The 13897-nt window shown below is 35.3% G+C and overlaps 2 protein-coding genes across 3 annotated transcripts; one reads left to right on the top strand and one right to left on the bottom strand.

Moving 5' to 3' along the window:
- Window positions 1-3303: 3303 nt before the first annotated feature.
- On the top strand, window positions 3304-6619 carry LOC126694503 (uncharacterized). The gene is made up of 3 exons (XM_050390825.1): window positions 3304-3781; window positions 4700-4822; window positions 6165-6619. Exons 1-3 carry the CDS (start codon window positions 3437-3439, stop codon window positions 6321-6323), a joined length of 627 nt encoding a protein of 208 aa, XP_050246782.1. The 5' UTR covers window positions 3304-3436; the 3' UTR covers window positions 6324-6619.
- Window positions 6620-8875: 2256 nt separating this feature from the next.
- LOC126694502 (grpE protein homolog 2, mitochondrial-like) lies at window positions 8876-12422 on the bottom strand. Of its 2 annotated transcripts, XM_050390824.1 has the most exons (6): window positions 12117-12421; window positions 10685-10907; window positions 10413-10606; window positions 10077-10244; window positions 9450-9578; window positions 8876-9233 (listed from the first exon to the last, which is right to left on the bottom strand). In XM_050390824.1, exons 1-6 carry the CDS (start codon window positions 12258-12260, stop codon window positions 9147-9149), a joined length of 945 nt encoding a protein of 314 aa, XP_050246781.1. In that variant the 5' UTR covers window positions 12261-12421; the 3' UTR covers window positions 8876-9146. The 2 variants fall into 2 exon arrangements, with proteins under 2 accessions (XP_050246781.1, XP_050246780.1); XM_050390823.1 differs by having other exon boundaries at window positions 10413-10907; window positions 12117-12422.
- Window positions 12423-13897: the final 1475 nt, after the last annotated feature.

The following is a 13897-nucleotide window of genomic DNA, read 5'->3' on the forward strand; positions in this document are numbered from 1 at the left end:
AGAATCCTATCTTTGTCAATTGATATGAAGCAAGAACAATTAAAATTATTAAAGAACAACTATTGTGGGGAAAAAAAATAAATCTCATAATAGTACTAATAATCCTTAACAAAGTTTCATCCTGAACTTTAAAATAAAAATTTTTCTACTTATGTTCATTGAACAAAAACACAAAAATAAAATTCTGAACATTAAACTAAACAAATAAAATAAAATAGAGAAAAAAAAAAAAATTCACTATACTAGCATTAATTAGGATAAAAGCCACAGGGAAAGCATTAGAGGAACAAGATTTGCACCTTATGTCCTTATCCCTGTATATTTGTAGACTTATGCTATTAATTCTAAATAAAATTAAAGAGCTATTTGGATCTCTCTAATTTCTTTAGATGTAGTCATGTAGGTCATTTATGTAAACCATTTTGTGTCTAAAGTATGCTGAATTTAAGATAATAACTTTCTTTTAGTAATACTTGTAGTTCCTTTGGAAAGAGACACCGGTTTTGCCACTGCAGTGACATGCTTTGTGCTTGGGTATATTTGAATAAATTATAGCACCTTTTGGAGGCTGTTTATTTGACATGGTGGATTTACTGACAGAATGGATTGCCAGATGAACTCCAAAATATGGAAATCTTTTTAAGTTATTGATCCTTGTTTTGCATCTTAACAATAAGGATGCCAGAATTTTGTGCACGTATTGCTGTGTGTATTGTATTCACTGTGTGTATTGCATAGTTCCAGATGGTAATGGCTGTATTTGCTTACATCTATCTTTAGTCATTTATTGTTCCCCAAGACTACTCAGTTGAGATGATTTTGGACCAGGTAAACTTTTCAATCGGTGCTTACTGGAGACATTTTTCATCACAGGAAATGAGAGAATTCCACTTTGTTTTTCCCATACATGGTTTAAAACTTTAAATGTCCTTAGAAGATCAGTGCAAAAATCTTGTCATTGTTAAATCCATGGATAGTTCTTGATTTTCTTAATGTTGTAGATATTAAGGAGCCTTTACAGAAAGCATGGCCAAATTTTCAAAGAGGCGAATTTTGGATCATCTTGAAGTAGTCCACTCTCTTGCCTAATTTTTTTATCCTTTATGCTATGTCTACATTGTTGTGTTTTCCAGACGAGGAAGGCCACTTGAAATTTTGGTAACAGGGATCAAGTTTATAGGGTTCTATTCTGTGATGTTTATGATTATGCTATGTATCTCACACTTTCTTTTATTTTCATTCTGACTTAATAGTCAGTTACCAAATCAGGTACAGGAAGTTCAATTAATCGGTCTAATCATAAGCCTTAATTGCTTAAAGTAAAAGGCGGTGAAACACACTACAGTTGGAGAAGGTATCCTCTCAGTGCATGTAGGTCATACACAGCTATAGTCTCCATGTGCTGAGACATGCAGCATTTACCGGATGTATAAGATAATCAATACTACAATAGGCGTGCAATAGTACATGGTACTTTATCAAGAACATGGGCAATATTTTGAAAATGCGTTAGACCTATTGCCCACTGATATTACAGCAGTTGATGGAGCTGGCTTTAAGCCAGGTTCATACATAACCAAGCACAAACCTGTGATCAGATTTTAAACTTTGGAGTCCTTTGATCATAAACTGCTGCTTTATCTTTCATCAGTGAGTTTACCTGATTAGCATTAGGAAACGTTGACAATGGGGAATGATATATATTGTACATGTGGGGACGGGTTCAACAAGAAAAATTAACTAACTTTTACATGTTGAACAACACTTAGCTCAAAAGATGCTACTATTTTAGTCAACCTCGTTAACAAAAAGCCTTAATCAGAATCCGATTGACCAGGGGGTTGTAGGCATAGCTCAACTTTTGCTAGATTGAATGATAACTTCTCAGTCACGCAGGAACAGAGAAATGCTGAACCAATGATAAGGCATTATCAATTCGATGATGCTCTTTTGCTTCTACTTTTTTTTTTTGTTGGGAGGTGGGTGTTATTTTGGAGGTTTTAGACTCTTTTTATCATACTTTTAAGTATAAAACAGTAAGTAGTACACTTTTTTTTTTGGTGGCATTAACTTGTGATCATAGTGTAACGTTAACACAAAGTCTATATGAAAGTAGTGTTGTACCAATCATAATTTACCACCACAAAAAGTTAGCAATCAAATTGAACTGTGCTTAATATATGTACCAAATTTGTAGTTAAAGTGTTTAACCATTAGCACAACTATTTTTTAAAAACTAAACTGAACTTTGTCTATATAGTCCATCAATTTTCAAATAAACTCAAATTTATACTTGAGTTTTCTCTCTGTTAAGGTTAATAGTTGAGGGATTCGAATAGGAAATTGGCTTAGTCTTGAAAATCAAAACACAAAATTGACACTTTAATAATCAAGGGAGATCAAATTAGACTTAATAAATAGAGAGATGCTACGTCTACAACATTTTTACAACATTTTTACAACAAATCATAGGTGGTTAGTTGTTATTGGTTCAAATTTAAAACTAACACTAAGATTACTTTTTTGCCCCAACAAAAACAACCAGTAACAACTTGCCACTTAAGATTTGTTGTAAAAATGTTGTAGAAATGTTGTAGACATAGCATTTCTCTAATAAATATATATAATTGATGGCATAACAAATTGTAAATAGATAGAATAACATTATTTTAAATATGAATAAATTATATTATCATTTTAATCAGTAACCATCACTCCATATCAATTCAGAAAAAAGTAGTTGAAAATTTTGTATTATTAGGCTAAAAGAACACTTTTTGACTTTTTAAAATTTGAGATTATTTTTATTTTGGTTATTTATGTTTTAAAATTTTCATTTTAACTCTACTATCAATTTTTATCAGTAATATGATGGTTATTTACCAAATAAGTGTCATCCATTAGTGTGTAATAGGGAAATTATTATAAGCTAGCATTTTGTACTTTTTGCAAACCTCATACTATTTTTTGTCTCACCTTATTTTAAATAAATTAATTTTCAGCATTTTAATAATAATCTAATTTTTAATTTTTTTTATCTCACATTAAAAAAATAAACTACCCAAAATAAGCATTCTAGAAAACGGAAGCCACCTCACACGTATGGTATCAATTTTTATGAAATTATTAAAAATAATACTAAAATCATAAATTATTTTACGATATTTTTTCGTTAAAATTTTTTTACTGATTCTCCTGTCCATCAAAGGAATACTTTTTAATAGATTTATTATTTATAATAATTTTTAGTTCTTAAAGTGTCGCGCACTCGGCCTCCAAATCCAATTAGCAATGACACCTTTTTGTCTTGAGTGAGAGAGAGAGAGAGAGAGAAACCTGGTACTTTATTTAGTAGTACTCCTGCCACTACTGCCACTCTGCTGTTACCCACCACAAACACAAACACAAACACACACACTAACACTCACTCTGCGTGATGGAGGGAGTCGGGTCGAGACTGGGCCGGGCTTCATCCCGGTACGGCACAGCCACCGCAGTGTTCACCGGCCCAGTCAGGAAGTGGAAGAAGAAGTGGGTCCACGTCTCTCAATCCACCCTCACTTACCAAAACAACTCCAACTCCAACTCTCACTCCCACTCCCAATCCCAATCCACCACCACCACCATCAACAACAACAACAACAACAACGGTGGCTCTCGCCTCATCCTCTGCCGGTGGACACCTCTCTCTCCCACCCCCGCTGCTGCCGCCGCCGCCACCGCCGACTCCGGCTCCGGCTCTGCTGACGAGCCCCCCAGAAGAAAGTTCCGCTACACCCCAGTAAGTGTGTATATGTTTGTGCATGTATTTGTGGACATGGGGATTTGGGTTTGTGTCGGTGTTTGAGGACTTTCTGTGGGTTCTTCAGTGAAAATAAAAGGTGGGTTTTGATTCTTTTGAGCAAAGGTGGACTCTATGACTTGTTATATGTTGTGTGGTTTAGGGCCTTTAGGCTAGTAGTTTTAGTTTAGCAAAAAAAGTTTTGATTTTGAATATGAGTATTGAGTTCATATCTGCAATTTTTTTGAAGGGTTAGGTTCCTGTAAATTTTCACTCTTTTAGTATGGTTTCATTTCCATGATTTTGTTGGTATGTGCATTCTTCAATTTTAAGAGCTTCGTTGAGAGTGTTTACTAAAAAGTATGAGAAATTTTTGATCAATGCTGTGGTTTTGATTCATAGGCTCATACTTTTACTTGGTTTTGAGTAAAAGTTATGATTTTGAATATGGGTTTTGAGTTTATAAGTGAAATTCCTTTTTCTTTTGGTTGTTGTAAAGTTTCAATCTTTTAGTATGGCTTCATTTTCGTGATTTTGTTGTATTGTAGATTGTTCATTTTTTGTGTTGTGGGAAGTTTTAAGAGCTTCATCGATAGTGGTTACAAAAAAGTACGAGAAATTTTGACTAATGCTTTGGTTTTGAATCATAGACTAATACTCTGACCTGGTTTTGAGTTAAAATTATGATTTTGAATATGGGTTTTGAGTTTATAAGTGAAATTCTTTCTTTGGTTTGGTTGTTGTGAAGTTTCGCTCATCTAGTATGGTTTCAATTCCATCATGTTGTTGTCTTGTAGATAGTTCAATTTTAGAGCTTTATTTAGAGTATTCTGAAATAAAAAACAAAGTTGAAATTTTCAGTCTCTTTTCCTTTGTTGGGTCCCTAGTACAAGAGTTTAATGACTGACAATTGTACAGATTGCGGTGCTAGAAGAGCAGAAAAGGGCAGTTGTAAAAAAGGCTGAAGACGAAGCTATCACAAGTGAGACCAACCAATCTATGAGGCTGAACAGCGATGAAGTTTTGAAGGAAGAAACTCAGGTAATGCTGTCAAACTCTGATTTAAGTTTTGTGTCTCTCTAATATCTCATTTCCTTGGGAGAATAACAGACGAAGGTGGAAAAAATCCACATATTATTCTTTCTATTCTACAATTTAATCCACACAGTATGTACTTTATTGGTCAATGCAACCATGTGTCGAATTTAATTGGGAACCTAATGTATTGCACCTAAGTTTTATCCTAGGCAGAAATATTAAATTCTTACACAACCACACGGCATGGGATTTATACAGTTAGATTTAGGATATCTGGATTTGACAATGTATTTATATGATAATTTCCGATAGACAACATTTGACAAAACTCGTGTGAGACTAAAATTTAGGAGCCGTGTAATATGTTCATAAACATAAGGGGGTTAAGCTCTGTAGAATGGTCCACAAAAGTTTGCAGCAGACTTGACAACTTCAAGTGTTTTGAGTACCTGTCTAACAAATGAGATATTTATTGAGCAAACTTTTATGGGGCAATGTAGCAACTGTGAGATAACATTGAGGTTGGTTCTTTTACAATTTTGGTATAGAAAAACCAAGTCTTATGCGACGATCATCAAATGCGACTCAGAACTATAAAAGTGGCTGAAAAACAACTCAACTATATAGCTTCTCTAGGTTGGCTTGAAGATATTATGCTATCTCGATTGAGGTTGTGCTGATGTAGTTGCATTGTAAATATTGTATGACTGCAACTAATGATGCAATGGCATCCAGCCCTTGACATCTGGAGGGAGCATGTTCCATGAAGTTCATTGAAAATGAATCCACCCCCCCCCCCCCCCCCCCTCTCTCTCTCTCTCTCTCCCTCTCCCTTTTACCAGTAGTGAAAGTGTAAAAAAAAAATTCTGCTAGATGTTTGAAGGTGTAGTGGTCTGTTGTGCCTACAACCAGGACTCATCATTCCACTACACGTCAATTTTCTTTCTGGGACTTCTTTCTATAGGCAATAGTCAAGTTGTTTGAGTTTTTGTACCAAGGAAATTGTTCTGGAGGCTGTATCATTCTATATGCTAGCATCCCCACTGAATTCGTTAACAAATTTTATGAACTTACTATCTAAGGGATCTAAATTTTTTTAGGGTATGTTTTTTGGTTCTCATATAGAAGCCAATATGCAGATATCTAAAATTCACCCACAGTAACGTGAAAGTGAAAACTCTTCTTATTATCACCCCTTTCTAGCAAGTCTGATGATTCTGGGAGATAGTTTACTAATTTTAATACAAAATTTTAGTTAAGTATTTATTCATGACTTCATGCAACAAAAATTCAATAGTTTTGTCTTGTAATGCAAGAATCTTACCAGAATCTATTTGGCTTGCAGGATTCACATATAAGCCATCTGGATTTGGGTTTGTGCTTAACAGGCCCCAATAGCAACGTTGATTCTGTTGGCCAGAACAGAGAGAGTCAAATGGAGAGTGCCAGCTCAAGTGGTTTTGGTCAACACATTGAGGTTCAGAATTTTCTGAAGACAAACTGACCTGAAAAATTGCTTAATGCAATAACATGAAGTCAGCTTTTGGAGACTTTTGTGACCACTGCACTATTATCGTACAATCTCTATGTGAACGTGATACTGGTTAATCTTGTAATTAAGTCACAGCCTATGGTAAATCCAGCATCACCTTATATATAGTTAGGCTAGTAAGTTTTAGTAGTATGTAATGAAAAGCAAATGGTGGCTTGACTGTTTTATTGCCTGTATATGTTGTTCACCTCTGCAGCTAGTTAACACCTCTATGCTCATGCCATGGAGTACCTTAGTCCTCAGAAAAAGTACAAAAGCCCCCTTTCTCTTTGCTGCCATGGTTGTGAATCTAGTGTTACTGTGGGATGTCTGCAAGACAACAGTGGTGAAAAAATCATTATTAGTAGCATTAGGTACTTTGATGGCATGAGCATAAAGTATCCAATGCTACTAATAATGATTGAGACGCATGAAGGTGAAAGGTTATAAACATTAAACGGTATTGGAGTATGGATGAATTGTTGGGCCAATTTTTCCTATAATATTTACACTTTTCTACAGCAGGGCTACAGTGCGTGAGACTGTTTATAATTGATGTCTCCTTCCATCTCCCTTTATCCAAACACGGGGTTAGAGAACGCTAAGGCTAGGGTGGGTTGTACTCCGTTGATGATTGATTGATGCAATATTTCTTTCTATTTTTTTTTTTTTGGATAACCCAAAAAGGGGAGTTAAAGATATGATCACTGCCCTCGCAGTCCTCGACTCCTCATATCACTTAAATCCCTACATTCCGTTGTAATGTGGGACTCACTTGGACACCAATGGGGTTTGTCACAACTTGAACCCGTTGAACTCTTAAAGTCTTACATTCTATTGTAATGTGGGACCCACCTGGACACCAATGGGGTTTGTCACAACTTGAACCCATTGAACTCGTGACTCCCGTACTCCTGAGTGCTATAAGTCTTCTTAGGTAGTATATATATTGTATCTCATGTATAAGTTACATGCATCATTTCTATCACATTGTGTGGATCTCACAAATGAATAAGGTCCACACAATACAAGGTCAACATTACATGTTGCATGTAATTGGTATCACTTGTAGACCCCATTAAGAACTGGATTGATATGACAATCCTTTCAAAAACATGATATTAGTGAAATGGTTTATCAATTATGTAATATATAGACTTACACAAATTTCTTTTATCCATCTTTCCCCCTAAAAGATAAAAACACTATCTAAAATTTGATTTTAAATTTGACTTAATAAATTTAAAAGCTGCAATTTAATTTTAGAATAACTAGAAGATAGTTAAGAGTCTTATAATTCAACTAACTAACATTTCTTGGTGTTCAAATCTTCCCTCTTTCAATTATTGAATTTAAAAAAAAAAAAGAAAAAAGAAAAAAAAGAAAAAGAAAGAAGATATCAACATCTCAGTTTGCTATTAAAGATATTGTATATGTGATATATTTTTACTGACCACCAAGAATAAATTAAATTGAGAATGGAAGAAATTATTGCTCTTGAGGCTTCAAATATATCAAGGATTGCAACGTTTTTTATCTTTCAAGATGAAATTAAACCAAATTTTAGGGAAAAGAAAATTTTGAGAGTCATTAAAAACAGTATACATAAAGAAATCTACTAATGAGGGTTTTTTCTTTTATAAACCTACGTAATAGGACTTGGCAACAATAGATAAGTGAAAATCAGTAGCATCTAATATATTTTCACATTTTATAGTGTTTGTTTTGCAATAAAATATTTTCAGTCAACTAAATCAATCTAGTCAAATTTGTGCAAAATGTTTTACATTTGAAATTTTGGTAAAACATTTTACATTGGCAGCTCCCTCTTAGTCCCGATACCCCTCCCACACTCTCTCTCCCTCTTAGTTCTCTCCACAACCCAGCCACCTTTGATCCCTCTCTTCCCGCCATTACTGGCTCCACCTCCTTTAGCAACACCCAACGGTGTAGTTTCTCCAAGATAGAGAAGATGGTGGAAAGTGGAAACTCATACCAAAGTCTCTATCCTACGGATAAGAACCTATCTTATTTTTCCTAGGCGTCATTTCCTGATCTTCTACGGCTTTACCAGCGTAGAGGCCTTTCAATGTTCAAACTTCAACAACTCAATTAATTGTATGCCACAAGAAAATTACTATTTGAGAAGCAATTCGAAGGTTCTTTCATGTTCTGGGTTTTTTTTTTTTTTTTTTTTTTTTTTTTTGGGGGGGGGGGGGGGGGGGGGGAGAGGGGGGAGTCTGGGTTTATTTGCATGCAAATCTGTGCTTGGGCAAATCTGGTATTTATTTATTTATTATTTTTTTTATACCTAATTTTGAGTTTGAGATTAGTTTGATTCATAGTTGTGCTTTTTATTAACATTTGAGAATTTTGAGTTTGAGTTGTTTCTGATTGAAGATTTTTTTTAATCCTCATTTTACCATGTAGAAACACTGGAAAATAAATCGTTGAGCATTTGCAAGTGCACAACCAAACATTGTAAAATGAAAACATTTTCAATGTAAAATATTTTAAAACAAATGGAGCGTAAATGGCCATCCATATCGATTATTAAAAAATAAAAAGGATAATGACAGGTATTTTTTGACAAAATTATAGATATCAAGGATAAATTACGCTGGAAGAAAAAAATAATCAGTCCTATATGTTGTGCTCAAAATAGTTGCTAGAACTAATCAAACAAAACAACATTATATTTAATCCTTCTCTCAAACATGCACAAAATTTTTGATGATATGCGGTAAAAACTCCACCGAGTAATTTTTTCAAGCCTGAGAGCCCTTGTAAGCTGCACTAATCCTCAGTTGCATCATTCTCCACTGCTTGAGTCACACCAACTTCAGCTGGCCGAATAACTCGATCATAAAGCATGTACCCTGACTGCAATTCAAACACAAGAAAGCTATAACTACAACATTGTTTCAAGGAATAGGTCACACTTAGCAAAGCAGTGAAAATATATATGAATCAAAATAGATCAAGTGGCTAAGAGATCTTTGCAATTTTATACATGCAAATAGAACAAAAAATTTATCAGCATAACTACTCATTTTGAAAAGAATACATGATGAATAAATGGCTTTAAAAAATTGATACCTTAAGAACTACAGCAACAGTGCCTGGTGGCTTGGAAGCATCTGGCATTTGGAAAACTGCATTATGACTATTTGGATCAAATGGCTCATTTGTAGGATCAAATTTTTCTAATCCAAATTTTTTAAATACCTGAAAGCAAAAGCATTCATAAACCTCAAAGCATTAGATATAACTTCTTATTTATCTTGCTACATCGCACAAAAGTGCAAATGTTGAGTAAAGAAAACTATGCTTTCTCTCTGAGAGAGAGAGAGAGAGAGAGAGAGAGAGAGAGAGAGAGAGAGAGAGAGAGAGAGAGAGAGAGAGAGAGAGAGAGAGAGAGAGAGAGAGAGAGAGAGAGAGAGAGAGAGAGAGAGAGAGAAGAAATTTACAATTAATAACAATGTCCTTAAAATTCTATTTGTTGCTGCAACGCATAATCGCATATTTAACTAAAAATTTATAGCATTAGAAATTTTTTAAAAAGATGACAATCTGATTCTTGTTTGTACTTTTTTATTATCGAAATATGTAAAGGTAAAACATAAGATTGAAAGTGTTTGACAGCTACAAATTCTTGTGTAATCAGGAAACTGTATGGCTTAGTTGTGAGTGTTGGTGACATACTAATATTTATAGGAAACTTACCTCCACAAGTTGTTTCTCGGTCATTTCAACACCTTCTAGAAGTGTTTTTAAGAGAGGCACAGCTCCAGATGGATCTTCAGATGTGTCAATTTTTGCAAAACTCTCTTTGACAACTGAAGAAGCTCTTCCCAAGTTGTCTGCAACATCCAGTAAGCTCTTTGCAAAATTCTGGACATTTTTTTTTTACTGAGGATGTCAGAGTTCAGACTACTAAAGAAACTAGATAAAATTTTACTTATCAAAAAAAAAAAAAAAATAGAAGAAACAAAATTTGCATAATGAACTGGAATTCAAGTGAAATTACATAGCCATTATACGTGGGAAAAAAATACAGACCTGTATGGAAAATTTTTTTGTGTTCTCTGCTTCGCGTCTTGTCCTGTCCATGACATTCTCCATTTCTGCATAAGTACGGAGAACTTTATCTTGCATTTTCTCAATCTCTTTGTGCTTCAACTTCAAAAGTTCTTCCTTCTCTGTCACTAGTTTAACCAAATCATCCATGGACAGCTCACCCTCACTCTCCGAATCTGAATCAGAAAATGCAATTCGTTTAGTAACTTTTCTCTGTCTTTTGACAGATTCAGACATTGTAGACTGGGATTGACCTGATTCTTTTGCCCTAGCAGCTTTGCTCTGTCCAGGACCTGAATCTTCAGCTTGATCGGCAAGTTTAGCATCTCCACTAGTAGTAGGAGCACCGTTATTATCTACAGTACTCCCATTTTCCTTGTCAGTAGACTCAGGGGAGGCAGATGAAGAAACTCCAAATCTTTGGAAGATGGAGCGGGTTGCTGAATGATGTAAGAAAGCCACCTGACCTGGAACTGACTGGAAAATAAAATTCAGATGAGCAACTCACTGAGAATACCATTTACATTGTAAAAACTTGCAAACAAAAATTATTATGAATGAGAAAACAGAAGTTAACAGAGCAACCAAGTAAAGATGGCTCTAAAATAATAGAAATTTTTTACCACAGCACCCATAATAAAAATAAAACTGCAAAGCACTAACCTAAATGGTTTTTGGAATGCCTTCAAGTGTTCAGAATTTTTTATTTATTTATTTTTTAAGTGGTCATGGGGGGCTACAGAAATCAACAAAATATGAAAGGAGATCTCAACAATCGACTTAGGGGCAGTTGCTACTAAAATGGGTGTACCCGGAACGGGGTTCTGACCTCTAAATGGATCCGCTATAGCTACTCGATCTCAATTAAAACTTGAGGTAAATAAGGGTGCAATAGATGTATTCCTTCAAGACAACATATCCAGTTTTACTTTATTAGACAATCAAATCAAACATTCAACTATTTTTACCAAAAAAATTTAGCTTCTAATCATGTGCTTGAAACATAATGCTACCATAAGCACAATATACCTGTTTCAAACATTATGCAGAACAGTACTAAGTGTTTCCAACTCAATGGGGGCATGCAAACACACTGTTAGTCTTTTACACATTCAAACCAGCAAATCGAAACACTAATTTTCAAACATAAAGAAAACCAAATCCAAACATCTACAAATGCTAAAACCTGATAAATAAAATAAAAAAGGATGTCTAAGCTTTTTAATACCCAAAACTCAAAAAACCCTAAATCTCATATTTAAGTTGTACTAAAAAAAGACTAGCATTAAAGCTAATAAAAATGAACCTAACAGCTCCTCCTCAAAATAACAGGAAACCTTATACTCTAATAAAACCCTGATTCAAATAAACAATAAAATTCAAGCATCTATATACCTATTGTAAGCAAAAAACCAAAAATAAATCATTCAAATAAATAAATAAAAAAACCTACATGCAACTCCAATTGATTAGCTTTGATCAATAAGACACATAAAATCACAAATTTACATGTTTTCCATTTCTGGGTAAGTGAAATTTCAGAAGGTAAAAACAAAAAATACCATCAAAATGAGACTTGAATCTAAAGGGGCAGTTGCAATGGCCTAATTTACAGGAAAAACCCTAAAACCCTAGCAAAACCCTGATTACAACTATTCACAAAAACGGTGGGTTTGAATTGAGTACCACGTTGGGGGATGCACGAACAAGGGAGTGGAGCTGGTTGCAGAGGATCGGAGCCTGTTGCTTTTGAGGAACAGAGGAGAGGGCGAGAAAGGAGCCGCGTGAGACGACGCGCCTGGGCACGCGTGATAAAACCCTAGAGAACATGGCCGGAGGATGAAGATGAATCAGAGGAAAGGGCAAAATGGGAAACAAAAAAAAGAGGTAAGGTTCTAGGAACAGAGAGAGAGAGAGTGTTGGGGAAGGGTTTATGAGAGGAAAGTATCAGAAAATACAGCGGTCCTGTGCTTGGGGAGAAAGAAAACCATCAAGATTGGAAAATCCGGGGGTTTTGGCATACCATTTATTGTTGACTAAATTGCCCTTTTCTTATTTTTCTTTTTCTTTTTTTTTCAATTTTTTTTTAAAAAATAATTTTTCTATGTATCTTTTGAAATAAAATTTTATTCTTATTAGTTATTACTGCAACAACGGTTTACAATGATCAAAAGGTTCAAAGCAACTTTCTCAAAAAAAAAAAAAAAAAAAAAAGTTCAAAGCAAAAGACACTTTTATATTTACCTTTTATTTTATATATGTACTATGTCTATTTAATTTTTGCTTTAAAAAAAACTTATTACTTTTTTTTGGATAATTTATATGTATGCTTACTTGTAACACAAGATTAACTATTACATGTACCATGCATTAAAAAAGAAGAAGCATATATTGTAGAATCCTTTTAGTGGCAAGATTTAGTTATAATTTTTTAAGTAATTCTATTTTGTGATTTTGGATCCACTTTGCACTTAAATATTTTTTTTTGAGGATTATAGCTGTAAGAACCAAGTACAAGAACTCTGGGCCTTAGATCCCTTGGGCTCACAATTTATTTGTAGTGGGTTTAAGGATTTCCTACAATGGGTCGTTCTCGGCAGAGAGACTCAAAGCAACGTTCAGTTGAAAAGCTCTCTCCTTGACTATTTTCTCTCCATTTTTCTGAACCCCTTCTTCTCCCAACTTTCCTCTATTTATAGCCAATGTTAGTGGGGAGACCATGATTATGTTCATCGTTAGTGCTATTGAAGGTCCAGTATTATCTGGTTAAAGTGGCTGTTTTAGGTGAGAGGGCGGTGCAGCATTTATGATCTTGGAACTTGGCTCCCTTTTCACCGATTGTGTTCGGCGACTCACGTTCCCGTGCATATCATGACCTTCCCGGGTATTGACTCACGCGCTATACCGGGAAATGTTAACCGGTCAACCCCGAGAGCCTGATAACCAAAACTTGTTTTTGGCCCTAAGGCAGTTTTAAGAAGGGCATAAGGTAACGGGAACTATCTGCCGGGCCTGCGTCCAAGGCTGGTATGGGCTCGGGCCCGGGGCCTAGATGGGTCTGGGCCCAAGGCCTGTATGGGCTTTGGGAGCTCGGTGCCGTACAATAGCCCCCCCTTGATTCATACTCGGTTGCCGAGGAGAATCAAGGAGCTGCCTGGGCTTCTTGACCTCGGGAATCTTTTAGTCTGGGACTTCTGGCTGTCATTTCTCATTAATAGCTATCTCAAAAGACGCGCCGTTCCGCGGCGCCAGGCGCAGACGTCATTATTGCCCGACGGTTCGTGAACCGAAGCGGTGTGCAAATCAGTTACGCTTGGCATTTGCTGGGTCGCTCGCTTGCTGTGCCCATTTATTGTTTGATCAAGCGTTTCTTCTTTCCTCATTTCTTCTGGCTCTATAAATAGTTCTTCTCCAAACGTCACTCCACTTTTCCTTTGCCTCTGATTTTTAGCGCCTACTCTCTGCCG

This window comes from Quercus robur, chromosome 8 (genome assembly GCF_932294415.1).
Source record: "Quercus robur chromosome 8, dhQueRobu3.1, whole genome shotgun sequence".
Classification (NCBI taxonomy): domain Eukaryota; kingdom Viridiplantae; phylum Streptophyta; class Magnoliopsida; order Fagales; family Fagaceae; genus Quercus; species Quercus robur.

What these genes read in the sequence shown, in the direction of transcription:
- LOC126694502 (XM_050390823.1), bottom strand. Translation starts at nt 12,260, where the DNA reads ATGTTCTCTAGGGTTTTATCACGCGTGCCCAGGCGCGTCGTCTCACGC. An exon ending in TTCGTGCATCCCCCAACGTG is followed by an intron (nt 10,908 to 12,116) that starts GTACTCAATTCA and finishes TTTATTTTCCAG; the next exon opens with TCAGTTCCAGGTCAGGTGGC. An exon ending in CAAAAAAATTTTCCATACAG is followed by an intron (nt 10,245 to 10,412) that starts GTCTGTATTTTT and finishes AAAAATGTCCAG; the next exon opens with AATTTTGCAAAGAGCTTACT.
- LOC126694503 (XM_050390825.1), top strand. Translation starts at nt 3,437, where the DNA reads ATGGAGGGAGTCGGGTCGAGACTGGGCCGGGCTTCATCCCGGTACGGC. An exon ending in GAAAGTTCCGCTACACCCCA is followed by an intron (nt 3,782 to 4,699) that starts GTAAGTGTGTAT and finishes ACAATTGTACAG; the next exon opens with ATTGCGGTGCTAGAAGAGCA. An exon ending in TTTTGAAGGAAGAAACTCAG is followed by an intron (nt 4,823 to 6,164) that starts GTAATGCTGTCA and finishes TTTGGCTTGCAG; the next exon opens with GATTCACATATAAGCCATCT.